At 33.4% G+C, this 20,155-nt stretch overlaps 1 protein-coding gene across 6 annotated transcripts in view; it reads right to left on the bottom strand.

Annotated features, from left to right (window-relative positions):
* The window catches only part of COL11A1 (collagen type XI alpha 1 chain), a 210,379-nt gene that overhangs the window by 71,042 nt on the left and 119,182 nt on the right, over window positions 1–20,155 (bottom strand). For all 6 annotated transcript variants that reach the window (XM_043875927.1, XM_043875926.1, XM_043875928.1 and 3 more), the window contains 10 exons: window positions 18,721–18,774; window positions 18,547–18,591; window positions 18,353–18,406; window positions 18,193–18,237; window positions 15,153–15,206; window positions 8,984–9,037; window positions 4,434–4,487; window positions 1,686–1,793; window positions 1,203–1,292; window positions 888–941 (listed from right to left, as the gene is read on the bottom strand). In XM_043875927.1, the coding sequence (XP_043731862.1) occupies window positions 888–941; window positions 1,203–1,292; window positions 1,686–1,793; window positions 4,434–4,487; window positions 8,984–9,037; window positions 15,153–15,206; window positions 18,193–18,237; window positions 18,353–18,406; window positions 18,547–18,591; window positions 18,721–18,774 (612 nt within the window). The remainder of the gene's footprint in view (window positions 1–887; window positions 942–1,202; window positions 1,293–1,685; window positions 1,794–4,433; window positions 4,488–8,983; window positions 9,038–15,152; window positions 15,207–18,192; window positions 18,238–18,352; window positions 18,407–18,546; window positions 18,592–18,720; window positions 18,775–20,155) is intronic.

The following is a 20,155-nucleotide window of genomic DNA, read 5'->3' as shown; positions in this document are numbered from 1 at the left end:
GTGGTACATGGGGTCGCAAAGAGTCGAACATGACTAAGCAACTGATGTTAAGCTGTAATTCTAGAATCAGTGGGCAAAACCAACTGAAGAGGGTAAAAATGGAGTCAGGAGGTAGGTTAAAACACTGTTAAGCAAGGCAAGAAAGGAAAGAGTCTGAACAAAGGCGATGGTAGTGGAAACGAAGAAAGGGGGATGAATTAAATAAATATTTTGGAGGTGGAGCTAATATGACTTCCGTGTGTTATATAAGGAAGTTAAGAGGAAAGTTTAGGCAACTTTCAGCTTTTTAGATTGGTGAGATAAAATGGAGAATGAGAAGAAACCACTAAGATTGATAGCTTGGCTATTGTTGGTAACTTCACATATAAGAATGAAGGTAAACTTATGGAAAAAAATAAAGGCTGTATTTAGTGCTTTCTGGGGGATTGATATATATTCCAAGAAAATAAAAATCTAGTATTTACTCATTTGCCAATTATTTCATAAAGTTACAATGACTAAATAAAACAATCTAGGTAACAAATAAAGAGAATACATGCCTTTCATATTTATGGTTTTTTAAAAAAATAAACATTGATAAAATTCAAGTCTCATCAAGTACTCAGAATCAGACAAACTATGATTTATTTTCTCAGGTATTTAAAGAGGCAAGATAGCTCCTTTCAGCTCCTGACAGCAGTGGTAAAATAAATATTTTCAATCATCTAAGCACTTCTGTTTCTGCACTCATGAAAGCATGCAATTAGTAGAGACCAGGCACTGACTGATTTGATTGACATATGTTTATTTTCTCTTCCACACACTGTGGGATCACAGCATGAGACTAATGAAAGAAATGCTGTAATTTGCAACTATGGATTGCATGGCTATTTTATAATCATACTTACAACTGGACCTGGTGGGCCCTGGGGACCTTCTCCTCCTTTCAGTCCAGGTGCACCCTGGGAAAAGTGAAAAGCAAAGAAAATGAACAGATATGAATTGAATATAAATAAGGGGTGATGTATAACTGATAAAATGAGAATGTTAGGAAGTGATTCCAGACACAAATATATTGATCTATTGCTATATGTATTATCACAACCAGTGCATATGCTCACGTATTTCCCTTTAATTACTCATGAATCTTTATTTAGTTGAGATCAAAAAAATGCTTCTAAAAGCAATCTTATTTACATGTTTCATTAATATGTTAATTATACCTGAGCTCCAGGAAGCCCTCTTTCACCTGGGAAACCACGTAGTCCTGCTGGTCCATCTTTCCCTGAGACACCTTGAGGACCTGGGTCACCCTAAGGAATAGAATATACATCCATCATAGGAAGTAAACATACATGCTTCCAAAAACAAAACTGTAATTACCTCTAACCTAGTGTGAGTAAAGTGTGAATACCATTTAATGATGAGAGTAGTGTGTGGAATGTCACATACATTAAAATGAACTAACCACTATCTACAGCTAAGTGTACATGAATGGGTGGTTTTATGGTCAATGAAGCTAACTGTTCTCATATTTTTGTTCAGTCATGACTTGAAGTACAATAAACTGATAAAGATATCTTTCTGACATTCATTTAAATACTACACCAACATTTAGAGTATCTATAGACAAGTAATGAGAAGCTATAGTAAAAAGTAAATGGGTGATTTCAGCCAAGAAAATTCCAACAGCATGGTGAATATACCTTTGCACCTTCTTTTCCTGCAGCACCAGGAAGACCTTGCTCCCCAGGAGGGCCAGGAGGGCCAGGATGTCCACGTTCACCTATTGGACCAGTCTCACCAGTTGGTCCCTAAAGTAGATAAACAAACTTCATTAGATTGCTCTTTTATTTTTTGGCAAAGATAACAAATTTCACTCCCTTTCACAAAGGTTTATCATTTTCAATTATTTTCATGGTGTCCTAGAGAACTGCATATAAAGCATTGAAAGTAAAATACTTGATAGAAGTCTGAAAGATTATGTATAATCTGGATTAAAATCTGAGTGTGTAAAGGGAATATATAGATAAATTTAAAGAGTTGTTTTGTTTGTTTAATACCAGCTTGTTTCAGAGTGAAGCCAGTCTAAATATTGTTAAAAACCATTTTATCATTATTTCATCTCCTTCCCTCTTTTATATAAGATGTCAAATAGATTTAAAAGTAAAAGAGTCATTATTAGTATCACACGGGGTAGCTAGTCAGTGAATCACTGCTTGATAATAAGCTCAAATTCCCTGGAACTGAAACAACGAAAGTAGTTCTCCTTGGAATTTCCATGACTGGAGACCTTCCAATTGTAAATCTACATTGATTTGATAGTCTAGAGAATGTGTCAGGGGGAATCCTGAAAACCATGGATTTCAGTTGGCAATTCCTCCAGGGCAAAGACTATAACAAATACCCCACTGCCTTAAACTGCTGTAAGTGTCAAAGTGAAAAATGTCAGGTCATTTATGTGTCCCCTGAGTCGTGCCATTTTGTGGTGCTAGACTTTAATGAGCTTTCAAGTGTAAATAGAGAATGGTCACCAGTTGCTCTCTATCTCCGCTTAGAATAAAGTTGAGGACATATAAAGGGAAATTTTCCAGATGCTAATGTTGTTAAACAGTCCAGTGTGTTACTTAAATTGCTTATAGGCTATCATTCTCTCTTATTTTTCTAAAAATGCAACAGATTCTTACCTTTTGGTCTTGGATTAGGAAAAAAAAAACACATCTACCCCAAATTTGGGTGTACATATCTAGATTTAAATTCTTTTAATTATGTATTGCTGAAAGCCCCCAACTTATCATTAATGAGCAAGCATTTCTCCTCAAAGGAAGTTTTCCTTAAACATCAATCAGAATTTCAATGCAATGGCTATCACCAAGACAAAAATGAGCAGGGATTTACATGAATGTACAAAAAAAAAGGAGTGGATATCAAGTATTGCAATCAACATTGCTCTTATTAAATCACTTCCTATGTCCTAACATGAAAATATGATTACATCTGAAATAGGCTACCGAATTCTCTTATTTAAAGGACCAATGAAGAAAAATAATTCAATGAAGATGCATAATCATAACACATCTGCTATTTTTATGCCTTAAACTAAGATGACAAAAAAGAACATGGTTTTCATAAATGAGATGTCTGCATTAGGCAGAGATAAACTTTCAAAAATATGAAGATCTGAAAATTTCAGTTAAACCCTAAGCTGTTTGTATTCTAGTTGTGGCACTAATTCTACTTCTGTTCATAAAGTGACATAATAGGAATCATTCTTTTAGTTAAATTTTTCACAGAAAATTGTTTTGAAGTTGTTTGGAATAAAGAAAAACAAAAGTATTTTAGAGGTTTTTTAAAATTGATAGGCAATTAAAAGAAAGGCTCAACATATACACACAGAGAAGTATGCAAAAAGAGTATCATGCACACTGTTTTTTCCTTGATAAAGTAGCAAACAGAAATTCCTTTGGTTCAAGATTGACCTCTGAAATTAAAAGGAACAGCCAATCCAAGAATTCTTCATTTTTGCTTCTATCACACATATTCCTAGAAAGAAGATACAATTTTGTTTCTGTGTTTGTGTGTGTGTGTGTTCGAGTTAACAAAGTATTAAGAACTAATTATAGGCTGAGAAAAGACTATTTAAAGCAATTAAGTAATTAAGACACTTTACTGCTCTGGCTCTTTTGCTATAATTTGTTAGTAGCAGGGGTAAAATTCCAACTGAGTAAACTAAATGTGTCTTGTCCATTCAATATGTTATGCCAGAATAAAAACTTTGTTTTCTATTCCCACAAATTATTGTCTACAAGTATTTAATACTATAACTCAGAGTACTACCTTAAATTTTGAGATTCTTTCTGCCACCTCTCTTGAAAAAGCTATTTGTCTTTGCCATTACTTCTATCAATATACCCTCAAAGATTACACGCTAATATTTTATCACTGATGGAAATCATTGTTAAGAAAAAAGAAATTTTAAGAAAGATGTAATATAATACAAATTTTAACATTTTAGAAGAATTATATTAGAAGACATATTTCTAATATATTATACACCTAAATTTAATTTATACTCAGAAAACTGAAGTCATTTCAGAATCTGAAATCTCTGAAAAAAGAGAATGGTCAATCTATTTAAAAAGTATCTTGGTATTTTTAGCAAATGGTGTCATGATCAGGCCTTTGTGTTACCTTGACTGTGAAGTTTCTGACTTATTTTCATTATTTATTTTATTCTTCCCTTTTATTCATTCAGGCAACTAAAAATTTGCTTTAACTAATGGTTTTCTGAAGTTCATTTGATGTAGGCAAATTGCATATATTTAAATACCATCCAAAATTTAAAAAATATTAATATTAAAATTCTCAAAATAAAATAAATTTCATACAACTTAGCAAAAGTTAAAATATAAAAGGAAGATAAATCTTGTTAGGAAATAAGTAGTGGAATATACCTGTGGTCCAACAACACCCCCTGGCCCAGGAGGGCCGGTCTTGCCTTGAAATCCCTAAGGAGAGAAAAACAAAAGAACTATAAAAGCTATCCAGGACACAAAACATAAATTATAATTCTCTGAGAGAGTTGAATAATTCACTCTAAAAGCCAGCCATCTTTTGGCTAAAAATTTCTTGCCTCATAAATCCCATGGACAGAGGCGCCTGTTGCAAATATCCTACAGTCGATGAGGTTGCATAAAGTTGGACACAACAGAACGACTAAGTGCGCACACAAGCACTCGTTTCTAAATGCCTATAAATTATTACATTACAGTTCTCTTTACATTTAAAATTTATTGTCTTCACTATTTTACACTGTAGTTGTATGATTATCTTCAATAAGCTTAAAAAAGAAAATAAGAAAATGGGATGAAGCTGGAGCAAAACTGTGTTCTTAGCCCTCTTTCCCTGTGTCAGACAACACAGAAATTTCAATCTAGAAACATATATGGATGAAATAAGCAATGACTTAGACACTCTTTGTAACAGTCCACTGGTTCCTCACGCAGAGATAAATCTACAGTCTGTGATATCATTGCATTTCTCTTTCTTCTGTTCCAACAATCTCATAAAATAAGATATAAAAATAAATTTATAAAAAGAATACTTTACATGATTTGTCACCATTTCAATATTTTATCAGCTTTCTTTCTTAAAACCCAAAACAATATACTTAACAAATGTACCTTACATATATTATAGTCATCAGAATAAAATCCAGTACAAGTGAGCTAATGTACTTACTAAATAAGGCCTTTGGCATATATTCTGGTACCTCTATTTCTCTAGACTCCTGGGTTATTTTCTGCATGACTGTATTATGAATAGCAAATTTCCTACTTATGTGAGTTAATTTACACTTAACAGTTGGAGAAAGATTCAAAATGCTGAGAGAAAAATGTGCCAAAGAACTGAATTAAAGGAAATAATATTTGCAAAAGTCTTATTCACTATAACATGAGATTGGAAATAAGAACGTTAGAAAGCAAAGGACAGAAACTGGCTCTACACTTATATCATGACCTTCCTGATGATTATTATTACATTATTTATAAAAATGAAACTTAAAAGCAGTAAAAAGAAAAAAAAATTCTATTTGTAATTATTTGATTGATGCTCCAAGGAAAGAAAAAAACAAATTTATCCTATTTTTAAAACACATTAATTCTTAAAACCCTCAGGTTTCCACTTTAGCTATAAATCACAATAGCAAAATGAATCAATTCAAGGGAAATGCATTATATAATTTATTTAGCATTTTATAAACAAAATAATAGCTTTATTTGCTTAATTTTAACTTTTCAGGAACTTAATGGTTTAGAAATTAGTACCCACATATGTAAGCACATATATAGTTATATTATATACATATTATTTTATGTTTTACTTTTCCACTGAGAGCTAACAGCTCTTAGCAGTTAGTCTTACCATTTGTTTACATCATTTAGTCCCACATCATACCTACTCCTTAGATGGTCTCAATAATTTCCATGAAAACAATCGCTATTAATATCTGTATCTGATCAACTCCTCTGCAACAAACTATTTCTCGACCTTTAGTCTCTGCTGAGTCTTAAAACTCTCTCAGTAAGTGCCTACTTGACATTTTCAATGCCCTCTCATGCTTTCACTGAGGAAATTCTGTGAAAAAATGTGTTACCCAGACTTGTACTCATCCACCCTAAGAGTGTGTTAGCTCATCTGAGTGACAGACAGATTTGTAAGGAGCTGGAAAACAGCCTGACCATATGCCAGCTCATTCAAAATATTCAGTTTTGCAAGTATCTAGTAAATTTATTTACCATATAAAATATGTACAAAAAAAGCTTTTATAGATCAAAATGAAGTGTGATTATTTAATATTGTCATATAATAAGACTAGCCTTTTATTTTAGTACAAGTTAAATGAAGTTTTTCAAATTTCTTAAGAACAGAAATGAATTTGATACATGGCTATTAAAAATATAACTCCTATTCTGATTACCTCTATGATCAACACATGATTTGGCACTGCATTTCTAAGAAAAGTGTGGGTTGTTTCAGAGTAATAAAACGGTCTCTCAGTTGAGTCTCTCAGTCGTGTCCAACTCTTTGTGATCCCATGGACTGCAGCACACCAGGCCTCCCTGTCCATCACCAACTCGTGGAGTTTACCCAAACTCATGTCCATTGAGTCAGTGATGCCATCCAACCATCTTATCGTCTATTGTCCCCTTCTCTTCCTGCCTTCAGTCTTTCCCAACATCAGGGTCTTTTCAAATGAGTCAGCTCTTCGCATCAGGTTGCCAAAGTACTGGAGTTTCAGCTTCAACATCAGTCCTTCCAATGAACACTCAGGACTGATGTCCCTTAGGAGGGACTGGTTGGACCTCCTTGCAGTCCAAGGGATTCTCAAGAGTCTTCTCCGACACCACAGTTCAGAAGCATCAATTCTTCAGCTCTCAGCTTTCTTTCTAGCCCAACTCTCACATCCATACATGACTACTGGAAAAACCACAGCCTTGATGAGATGGACTTTTGTTGGCAAAGTAATATCTCTGCTTTTTAATATTCTGTCTAGGTTGGTCATAACTTTCCTTCCAAGGAGTAAGCGTCTTTTAATTTCATAGCTGCAGTCACCATCTGCAGTGATTTTGGACTCTAATTACTCCTAAAGAGCTTTAAATCGTAAGATGTCAGAATGAACTTTCAGTTTAAGGATTTCTAAATGAGGAAAAATCTCAAATATAACAAAATAACTTCTTTAAAATAAGGAAACACATATATATCAAAATATAGCTGCCCTAGATTCTGACTCTTGTACAAGACAATCTTATGAATCACAGTCAATACAGAACAAGGTGAGCAAGAAAGGTTCTTGAGTACAAAAGTGACTCAGTGTTCTTTAAGTGAATTTGAAAACAGAAATATAATTTTCCAGAAATAATTCTAGGCTTCATTTATAAGAAACTATGAGATGAGAATACCTATCCTAGAATCATTAGTTAACATGTTACTTTTCCACTTTGTTTACCTTTAGACATTAGCATCACCAACTCAGTGGACATGAGTGAGCAAGCTCTGGGAGATGGTGAAGGGAAGGGAAGCCTGGTGTGCTGCAGTCCATGGGGTCGCAAAGAGTCGGACACGACTAAACGACTGAACAACAACAATAATATTGTTGCTCTCGATAGAAGCAGAAGCTCTTGATTAAATTGAAGACAAAAGGGATTTTGTAATAATAATCCTCTAGGTACCACTTCCTCAAAAGACATTTTTGAAATATTCTAAAGTTATTCCCAAGAAGCTACACCATGACTTAGAAATGACTGACTGCAATATTTGAATGAGAATGAATCTGCGAATTTAAGTGTGGATTATCCTTTACAGAGTTTATTTCTTGCTCACCATGCAAATGTCATTCCCAAGAGGACCCCCACACAATTGTACTCTTTGGTCTCACTAAATTATTCTTATTTTGGTGTGTAATCCAAGACTTTGAACTTTACTAAATCTGACTAAAACCAAGAAGTCGTTACAGGAAGAATTGTCACTTGGTGAGCAAAACAAGAATTGGCTGCTGCTTCCAGATTGTTTTTCCTATGCAGAAAAGCATTGTGTTTCAGATCTGTTATTCTGTACTTCAATTGAACTCCTAATATGTATTGATGGTGGCAGAATACCCTAAGATAATTTTGAGCCACATAGTCAACAGCAGTCTGTTTTGTGGTTTCTTTAAGAAATCTGGATAAAATTAATCACTGTTAAGAGCCAAGAATTGATATCAAGGAAAGATAGTAATCCGTAACAATATCTGATTAGATTACCATCCCACTGCAAGAGTCAGATACAAGGTTTTGTAACAGTGGCAGAATAAATAAAGAAAACCATTAGGATTCTTAAACCATAGTTGAGCTGCCAGTTTCCCCTCTGTCCCAATCACTCTTACATAAGTTGTTCAGACAATTTGTTTAATGTTATATTCCTCATAATTTAAGCTACATTTTTTTTCCATTTTGTTACTTGATAGGAGAGGGTTTATTTGACATAGTTCTAGGTGAATTACAGATTTATGGTTCCAACTTCAGTAAATATTTCATCCTTTAATCTTGGATACAAGAACCTATTATCTGAATGGTTTATTGTAATGTGTCTCCTTTAGAGACTGGAAGGGTGAAAGACTTATAAATATATCTGTAAACAAAGATTTCAGTGAAAGGGTCAAGGATGACAACCTGTGGAGGGATCCAAATGATAAAGTCTTTTCCATCAGTAAATACCCCAAACGCTCTTATTGAAAATAAGGAAAATCAAGTAATATGCATGTCCACAAGTAATCATATTCATTTAGGTATTTAGCTACAAAATGGGTCTCTGTATGTCAAATATATTTTAAAAAGATTAAATGGAATTAATTTTGGTATTGTCCTTAATCTGATAATTGACTTGTTAATAATAAAGTATTTTTCTGTGAAATGATGAGATGCTAGAGATAGAAAATGTTAATCATAATACTGGGATCACTTACAGTCTCTCCACGTTGCCCAGGGTGTCCTGGCAGGCCATCTTTCCCAGGTGGTCCCTGAAATCACAAATATTCAACATCAAATGTCACACGTATTTCTTGATTCATTTTAGAATCTAAATATAATGTTAGACAATTTTCTTATATCTTCATTAGATATACTATTTTGATGTTCTATTGATTTTATATATGGTAGTATGTGTATAGGGGCTTCCCTAGAGGCTCAGTGATAAGGAATACACCTGTGATGCAGAAGATGCAGGATAAGTGGGTTCAGTCCCTAAGCTGAGAAGGAAGATACCATGGAGGAGGGCATGGAAACCCACTGCAGTATTCTCCATGGAGAATCCCATGGACAGAGGAGCCTGGCAGACTAGAGTCCATAGGGTCATGAAATGTCAGACACTATTGAAGGGACTGAGCAGAAACAGATAGTATGTGTATTTATCTCTTTAATAGAATTCTATGAACTTCTCTGGTGGCTCAGACAGTAAAGTCTGCCTGCAGTGCAGGAGACTAAGTTTGATCCCTGGGTCAGGAAGATCTGCTAGAGAAGGAAATGACTACCCATTCCAGTATTCTTGCCTGAGAAATCCTATGGAGAGAGGAGCCTGGCAGGCTAGAGTCCATGGGGTTTCAAAGAGTTGGACACGACTGAGTGAATAAACCACCAAATAGCTATAACTCAGACCAACACAATATTATAAAACTGTAATCTGAGTATTTTACATTTAAATTATTTCATTAGCAACTATATTTTTAAAGAGCATATTCACATATTTGTATTTTATTTTTGCAAAAATAACAGTTCTTCAGTACTTGACAAATGAATATTTTCCCTTATTTTTGTTGTTATTTGGTGAATATTTTTAATTCAATTTCCTGTGCATCAAGACTTGGATAATAGAGATAGATGGTGTCCTCTAGTGGTTGTCTGAGCTTCTAACTGACAAGAATGTGAAAGAAATAAAAACTCTTACAAACAGCATTTTACTTCTCAGTTGCTTCGGGTAAACAAAACAAGAGCGCCACTCAATTTTAGAAGTCACCAGGACCAGTTTTTCCCAGTAGCTTTTCTTAAATACCCTCTTGGAAGCATAACGTTTCTTAAACACTGGAGAGCACATCCACTGTGCTATCACTTTAGGTAAATGATGCTGTCTTTGTCATGGCTGAAAAAATAAATGAGGCTCATCAACTAAGTATTTAAGGTAAACAACAACCCTAAGAGGGTTGTTTAGATACTTAGTAGAAATAGATGGCTTCTTTAGACTGCATTGTGGATGACTCATCCTACACAGAAACCATTAAGCATCAAGTTCAAATTTCAAAATATGTATAATAGGTATAGGCAGAGATGTTCTTAGGTGAGAAGGTCTGGGTAAATGAAGGAAATGATCACTTCAATGACAACATGTTTAACGATAACAGGTATACCTCTCACAGTTTAATTATTTGAATAAGTCTACTCATGTATTAAAAATACACTATTTACATAAATCCATTTTCAAGTATCAATTCTTTGTATATGAAGTTTGAGAAAAAGTATTTCCAAATAATATTATTTTCACAGACAGCTTTCTTCCACTGGAATAAGACTTTTTCTAAGTTGGTTGTAACATCTTGGGGAAAGGCTTCCTGATGGCGACTAGTACCAGCTCTCTCCCTGATCTCCTCTTTATTGACACATTGGTACAATTACCAGCTCTCATTAAAGCCTGTATGATATTTCACAAGATCATTGCTTTCTCAGTGATTTGCTTGGATTTTCCAAGACCATCTCAGTGATTCTATTGCCATCTGCCCCAAGGACCAAAACTGGAATGTCTCCCAAATATTCTTGGGCATCACAGACCCATTCTTTCCTTCAAAAACATATATTACATACTTATGTGTTAGGCACTAGGTAATCATAACATGAGATACAGTTCTCAGTTTGGAGGTGAAACACATAAATAAGTAATTGATTGTTACTGGATCTTGTTTAGGTTCAGTATTTCAAAATAGTAAATAAAAACAAATCCTATGCTCCATCACTATTTTGATACATATGGGAATAAATATGCCATCAATTGGGGTTAGTAGTAAAACTTTTAAGTAAAATTACAGGGTGACTGCTAAAGGATAATAAACATGAATCAGACACTCTGTTCCACCATGCTAAAATGCATCTCAAATGATGAGTTTTGCAATCAGTATAAGCTATTTATAGGGCTTCCCTGGTCACTCAGTGGTAAAGAATCCACCTGCAAGGCAGGAGACACAGAGGACAGGAGTTCAATCCCTAGGTCCAGAAGAGTCACTCCAGTATTCTCTCCTGGAGAATCCCGTGGACACAGGAGCCTGGCAGGCTACAGTCCATAGGGTCACAAAGCTTGGACATGACCGAGCATGCAAAAACACATAAGCTATTTATATTTGTTTAACGTTTGTATATATAAAAGTTAAATATCTCATTATATTTGCTCGTGTGAAAAAATATAGATAATACTTTTATTGCAAGATAGTCCAACTCTTTAAAATAGTGACCTTAGATCTAAATAACATCATCTGAGATGAATGTAACATGATTTTTAATGGCTTTCCTGGATATTTTATGGGAGCAGTGTTTAATAGACTATATAAAAAATTCATATCATCATTTTCTTGATTTAAGTATGCATTCTTAATGTTAAGTGATAAATCCTAAAAATTTTATTGACTCCATACTACTATCCAATAAAATAAATACAATGACCAAATAATTTCATGGAATTAATTTAAAATAATAATATTATTGATCAAAATAGATGGACATTTGATGTCATTGGAGAATGGCAGTGAAAACAAATTCATCTAAGTGGGGGTTGTGTGTATATAGCAAAGTAATCTGTGTAAAGATACTTAGAAATAAATGTTAAGATTTTTTCACTTCACATTGGTACTGTCTTGATTTCTCTATAAATAGAAGGTATCTTATAGTAGTCATGTTATAAATCTTATTAATCACCAGAGTTAATCTTTTTTTACATGAGGTAACTATATGCTGACATTGGCTTGAGATAAATAGACTCTAAACATGAATATTCCAAGTACCCCATATGTATCTGTGTGAGTATACATATACATATATATATATATTTCATTTGTTTATACATACATACATATATAATATATATACATTTCCTAATTACAATGAAAATGAATCAGTTAATTTAAAGGAAGAGGAGCTTAATTCAATCCTTCTATCTGAATTCTTCCTTCTAAATATCAAAGAAATGAAGACAGTTCTTTCCTATATGTTATAAAACTGCATACCAGAACAAATGATAGGTACTTTATTTCACACTCGAATGTTTCATTTGTCAGAGAAATAGAGGATAAAAATCATTTTGTTTAACAGTGAAAGCAATGTTCCTTAACAGTGTCATGTCTCTCAACCAGACTGTGTGCTTCTCAAGTATAGGCATTTACTACACTTCTAATACTTAAGAGACAAAATGCATGCATGATCAATGACTCAAAACTTGAAAGATATATGAGAGAATGGACTGAAAAAATCTGAGGAAAAATGGCATTCTATGACAATAAAATTATACTACATGAGGGAAACTTCTTAATAGTTTGTTCAAATATAAATGGCATGATAATGTGGAAGTTATACATATCACTGGATTTTATGTTGCTAAACAATAATCTATGAGCATGACTTCAAAATACTTATGAAGGAATCTTATGTGCACAATTTTGCAACAGTATTTTCATTTCTCTATATATGCAGCTTTGCATCACTTAATATTGCATTTGGGACAAAACTGAAATAGTAAACAACATTACATGCAGGTAGTATCTAATTATCCTTTGTTTAATAATAGGTATTTGTGTTAATCCTTTTATAACATTATAATATAATAGCCTTTTTTGATATGTTTGCAGTAATATCAAGATTCTTACAGATAAAAATAATATTTAACACTTAAATCAGTATTTTACAGTAGATAACCCATTTTCAAATATGTGAGCTAAAGTCACATTTGAAAGTAATCAAGGAAAGAGGGAGTTATTCAAACTCAATAAAAATACTGGAGAACATTTTATTTATTCATAAATGATTTTCAACATGTTTAAAAGTAGAATGTACTCATTTGTAACATTTATTTAGGTTTTAAACATCTTAAATTAGTATTGTTCTTTTATGCAAGATTGTTATTGAACTATATTTGGTAAACTATAATTATTTATATTAGATACATAATTACTGGAAATTAGAAAATTAGGATGTACAATTTTTGAAATGTTAGCATCCAAAAACATGGATGCATGTTGTAGTAGTTTGTAAAAAAGATTCAGTTCCAAATCAGTTTAAAACATGCAGCCAAAAATCTTATCAATATGTCTCTAAATGAAAATATCCAGGATATGAGGAAAACTGTCAGTAATTATTTACAAGGAATTAGCTATTTGTATTACTGCATTGAAAAAATTTTGTTCTCAAATCATTGACTGAAAATTTTAACTGTACTTAGTTTCCTACAGAGTAGGTCATATTCATATTCAAACTATATTGGTCTTAATCTCAAACTATTTTTGAATTCACTATTGAAAGTAAGGCCCATTGACCACTGGCATTGGCATCATCTGGACATTTGCCAGTAATATTAAGTCTCAAGACCTATTCCAGACATACTGAATCAAAACCTACATTTTTAACAAAATACCAACATGATCTATGTGTACATTAAAGTTTGGATAGCATTGTCTACTCTGGACTAGAACAGTGGTTCACACACATTAGCATGTATCAGAACTACCCAGAGAGCTCATTAAGACACAGACTGGGCCCCTATCCTTGAGTTCCAATTAGAGGAGTAAGGTGGAAACAGGACACTGCATTTCTAACAAAGTCCTGCTGACCTTCTTGTCCATGGGCCACCCTGTGAGAACAATTTCCTTTGACAGGTGGGTGCTATGGTTTGAAAGGTTGTGTTCCTTTGAAATTCATATGTTGAAAGCATAATGCTCAAACGTGATGTTATTAGCAGGTGGTACCTTTGGGTGGTGCTTATGTTATCTTCATGGAACCCTCAAGAATGGAATGATTGACTTATAAAAGTGGCTCCAGAGAACAGAAAATGAAAAGTCTGCTACCTGAAAAAGGGTCCCCACCTCACCATTCAGCCTTCAGAACTCTAAGAAATAGATTCTGTTGTTTATACACTAGACAATCATGTTTTCTTTGTTATAGCAGCCAGAATGGACTAAGGCAGTAAGTTGATACTAGCTCTTATAAATAAATTGAATAGGTTGCCGAAAAAGGAGAGAAAAAAGCAACTGAGTACTAGGCATGGCCTATATTCCCAAAAATATTTGTGTGAAAAGAAAAGATTTCAATTAACTTTGTGAAAATATCTGACAAGGATAGTCTAAAGACTGTGGTTCTAAATAAATTTTATAACAAGGGAATGATTCAAGAAGGGTTATCATTACATTTTCTTAAAAAATGCATTATAAAGGCAAAAATAGTAAATACAAATAATAGATCTTAATGTGATATAAGTAATATCAGAAGGTTGGAGGATGATTTTGAAGAAGGGTGCATTGGATAATAAAAATTAAAAGAAATTAATAGACCAAATATTTAAGATTCAGTAATGATTTTTAATGCCATCAATAATACTCATTGCAGTAGAAGAGTAGTTGAGAGAATAATATTCATGTTGTTCTAGTTTTGATATACTTTGAAGGGATGTTTAATCAGATATATCTAAATTATATGCCGAAATGTTTGATAAACTTCATAAGCTGAAAATACATACTGTGGCATTAATCACCATTTTGTCTTATGGGCTTCCCTGGTGGCTGAGTGGTAAAGGATCCTTTTGCAATGCAGGAGGGCAGGAAATACAGGATCAACCCTTGAGTTGGGAAGATCTCCTGAAGGAGGGCATGGTAACCCACTCCAATATTCTTGCCTGAAGAATTCCATGGACAGAGGAGCCTGGCAGGCTGCAGTCCATAGGGTGGCACAGAGTTGGACACAACTGAAGTGACTTGGCATGTACACACACGTTTTGTTTTTATAGGAATTTGTATCAATATTTGTATTCAAATATATTTCATATGTAAGCTATGACTTGCAAAATTTGAAAACACTATCAAGTGAAGAAAGAGAAAGAAAAACTATGGCACTTACTGGAGGGCCTTTTGGTCCAGGGAATCCAACTGGACCTTGAGGTCCTTGAGGACCCTGAAAAGAAAAAGCAGTAGGGAAATTTAAGAATAAATCTTCAAAGGAACATCTTTACACTCTGAAGTTTATTTCTACAGATAAAGAACAATACAGACTACAGCTTGTTTACCATAATGGCAGAACTATGGGAAATACAATGAGATAATCTGCACTAATCTATAGGCAAAATGGATGATTTCCCAATAATTCAGTACTCAAAACTGCACATCCCATCAGTGGTCTTAGCTTAAGAACACTGCAAATATTTAGAATTCATATTAAAAGTAAATAGAACATGGATGTATCAGGAAACCCTGTACATAATCTACTTTCAATATTAGCTAAAAACATCTGTGAATGGAAGATACTTCAATAGACTCCCCCAAATTATTTTTAAAATTGACTCTATACATATTTTGACTCTACAGTCATACAAAATTAAAAGAAAAAAAATAAATAAGTGACTATCTCAAAAAGACCATAGAGGATACCTTTAACTAATCTTTATATTTAAAATGTATTTGTTTTTAAGGATATTGCTATCTCATTTTATTCATGTACAAGCTTCTTTTGTAGATAAAATGAAAACAACTTTACTATGTCCCAAATATTGAAAAAGAAAGACTTACGCCACAAATTATCCATTGTTTATGCAAAATTCAATTTATTTCAGTGTGCTCATTTTTTGTTTTTATTGTCTTATTTTTTCTAAAATTTATCATTTTAGACCCAAGTAAAAGCTATATTAACTAAGTCCTTAATGGTAGGCATTCATGCTCTGCAAATCATGAGTATGAGGGATCATATTTAACTTGTAGAATATCCTAATGGGTGTATATACATATATATATATATAAACATGTAGAATATGTATTATTTGTACATATACTGCTATATATATACATATATATACATAAATATATTGTTAAAGAAGGTCATTAAAATGGATAAATATAGGTATTTTTCATTTTTAATTCAAAGGTACTACAAAACTCTCTCCCTGAACTTCCCAAGTCATATATACAGAAGAGAATGTTTCTGTGGTATTACTTTTATTGTTCTTCAGCTGTGTGCCTAAGACATAACAAATAGTTCATGATACTTAAAATTATTTGAGAAAATGGTATATTATAGAGAAAATATCTGAGCAACTACACAGAACACAAGAAATACATTTTGTATATTTAAAATATGTATAAATGTTTCTTGGAAATAGTTTTGAGCATACTTAAAAAAATTTTTTGTTTTTTATAATCAACCTTTACTTTGAGCTTCCCTGGCAGCTCAGACAGTAAGAATCTGCCTGCAATGTGGGAGACCCAGGTTCAATTCCTTGGTCAGGAAAATACCCTGGAGAAGGGAATGGCAACCCACTCCAGTATTCTTGCCTGGAGAATCCCACAAACACAGGAGCATGGCAGGCTACAGTCCGTGGGGTCACAAAGAGTCAGACACAACAGAGCAACTAACACCAACTGTACTTTGATCCTCAAAATATACTTTCTCATTCTCAAACTGTCTTCACAATCACAAGTGATCATGTTCTTGGGTTACACTGCTGTGTTCCAAAATAAATCATGAAAATTTACAGCTGATATTGAAATTTTGGAATGTATAATAAAGTATGTAAATATAATAGTTTGTGCTTTAAAGACAAAACTCTTAGTTATGCTACAATTTGTTAAATGGTTCTACTGGTTCTATTCCAGTTAATGATTCAGCCATTTTAATTAATTTAACTGTATATTCCTATTAAGATGACTGCTACAAAATATTTAAAATGTATATATCATTTATGAAGTCAAAATGTACAGGATGAACTTAATTTGGAAATAGCTCATCAACAGTGAGAAATATTTAATAGAAATTTAATTAAACTTGACCCAAAGCCCTGAAACAACTGTAATTTAACGTTTATTCTTGGGTCTTATACACTGACATTTCTGTCACAAATATTGTTTATTTTTTTAAAATGACCTATTCTCAGTTTTAAGTTATACATCAGGAGGTATTTCTGCTTTACTTTTTGTGAAACACCTATTATAAATTTCAATAATATAAAATGTATAATTTTATAATATAAATGTATAATATAAATTTTATATTTTATAATATAAAATGTATACTTAAAATTACAGAATATTAGGTCATCAGCCTAATTTCTTTGATAGTAATGTGGAATATTTAAAATTCTTTCAAGAGGATAGCTTTTAAAATCTGGCTACAAAAATGCTATAGTTTGCCAAACAAACAAAGGGCGTGCTTACTCATGTATATTTAGCTTTATTATATACCAATTGAAAAATCAATTTACTAGTTTTCCTATTTACTGGAATAGATGTTTTATCTTGATTTGAATGTGTATCGATTGTGACTTAATGGCTACTGGAAGCTTGCATGTTACCAGCATAATGCTACTGCAAGCTCCAGGAACAAAGTATCAGTGTGGAAAGCAAGAGGAGGGGAGGAGAAGGCATAGGTGTCATATACATTTTTAAAAGAAAAACAAGATTTTGGTTTGAGTTTAAGAGTTGATATCATAGGCCAGTTACACATATAATTTCTCTCACTTCTATAACAAAATTAGTAGCACATAATCGATGAAGATTTTTTTAGGAAAGTAAATTAAAGAATGGGCTTCCCACATGGTGCTAGTAGTAAGGAACTAGCTGCCAACGCAGGAGACATGAATTCATGAGACATGAATTCGATCCCTGGGTCAAGAAAATCTCCTGGAGAAAGACATGGCAAACCACTCCAGTATTCTTGCCTGGAGAACCCCATGGACAGAGGAGCCTGGTGGGCTACAGCCCATAGGGTCTCAAAGAGTCAGACATGACCGACACGACATAGCACGCATACACATGTTAGAGAATAGGAACTTTTAAACTCTGAAGTTTTGTGGATGACTGCATACATGTATTTGCAAGCACATGTAACTTTTCCCAGAAATTTAAACACTTGTGAAATATCAACATTTATATGATGTAACTATTATACTTACTCTTTCACCAGGAGGGCCAGGAGGGCCATCACCACCTGAAGTGCCCTGGGAAAAACAACACAAAAACAGAAAAAAATTAGTTTTGACTCCTTCTGGTAACAGCCGTCCTCTGGAAGAGGAACCTACAGACAAGCCCAAATGGAACAAGTTCTGACGGTACCTTTGGACCTGGTTTCCCAGTGGGACCTCTTGCTCCTCTTGAACCTCGAGGTCCCTGCATGTAAGAGCAAAGATGAAATTGATCTAGCTCCAATTAGATCCAAATGGCACAGGATCAGCTTTCTTTTTTGAAGCAAATTATTTTGGAAAGTTAAATCCAAAATGAAAATCACCATTTTAAATCAAGGCCCTTACCGTTGGACCACGCTGACCCCGAGGACCTGGTTTGCCAGCTACGCCCTGTCAACAACAGTTCAAACAGCTTCAGTACACAGTATATCACAATGAATTGTGAGTCTGGGTCTGAGAGATAGGTTCCTATGCAAGAACATTTATATTAGTCCAGAACAGTATACTTGTATATCATACCCGGGCACCTTTCTCTCCATTGGCACCTGGAAACCCAGGAAATCCAGTGGAACCCTACAAAAATAAAAATAGTAAACATTAAGTATATTAATTAACATTTTAGCCACAAGCTGAGAGTCTTTTGAAATACAGTGGTTCTCACAAGTGGGTAGCATTCAAATCAAAAATATAACTTTAAGATAACATACAACCTTCATTCATGTACCGAAAAATGAACTTACAGTGACACCTGAAATCCTGGAAGCACTGAAAACATGAATTGATAACACATCTTAGTTTTCAACTTTAAGGAAATGAATTAATCAAATATATCATTTCTCATATTAAAAAATAACAATTAAAGGACATTTCATATAAAATAAATTTTGACTTATAATTCTACATATTTGCTTCAACTGTGAAGAAAAATTTTGTTTTTCACAAGCACGAATAATCAAATAGTAAAATAGGAATTTTATAAAATGCTTTTCTGAATTAACATTATTGTATTCTTCTAGTATACTTATCACTTTTTAGTTGAGTATTTTGTACCTTTGGAACTGGATAAGATCATAAAGATTAAAAATCGTCCCCTTTTTCTTCTGATGTTTAAATGTGGTTAGATGCAGCTGAGAGTCTAAGTCAGACTGTCCAGCATTACAGTCTCTTATGGGGATTCCAAACACATGAATTTCAGACTTATGTTTGTCATGCAATCACGTTAAGAAAATTGAGTACATCACTTATCCGCTTTGAGCATAGCTTTTTCTTCAGTAAAATGAGATCATCTGCATCTTATAGGTACTTTGACACTTGTAGGATATAGAACTGAAGGAAGGCAAAGTATAAAAATGATAATAATAGATAACATCAAATGAGGATTATTTAAAGATGTAATAAGCCCTATAAAGGCACTATGTAATTTAATCCACAGTTAGTTTTTACAAACGGAATATAATTCCATTTCACCTTGTACATATGTCCAGATTTTCATCTAAGAGATTCCTTCGAATATGACTGTGATTGGTTTGCCTCATTATTGTATCATGAAATAGAGCAGATTAGGATTCAATTATTGCTCTTCAACTTACTAATAACTATGAGACCCTCGGAGTGGTGGGTGGGGGAGGGAGCTTCCAAACACTCACTTTTCTTATTCAGAACAGTGTATAGATTAAATGCAAAAATGTGTAAAATGTCTAGCAAAGAATAGTAGACATGCAGATTTTACACACTTTCCCATGCATCAATGAAGGTGAAACAAAGCCTTCTTTGACTTGAATACATCTTTGGGTTTTGTTTTTCTTCCTTCTTCTATTAGATTCAGGTGTACAGTAAAGTTAATCAGTTATACACACACACAGACACACACACACACAAAATATATATTCTTCACTCAGATTATTTTCCATTAAAAGTTATTACAAGATATTTAATATAGTTCCCTGTGCTATAT

Source organism: Cervus elaphus, chromosome 20 (genome assembly GCF_910594005.1).
Source record: "Cervus elaphus chromosome 20, mCerEla1.1, whole genome shotgun sequence".
Classification (NCBI taxonomy): domain Eukaryota; kingdom Metazoa; phylum Chordata; class Mammalia; order Artiodactyla; family Cervidae; genus Cervus; species Cervus elaphus.
This window is presented reverse-complemented; position numbering and strand designations above follow the sequence as displayed.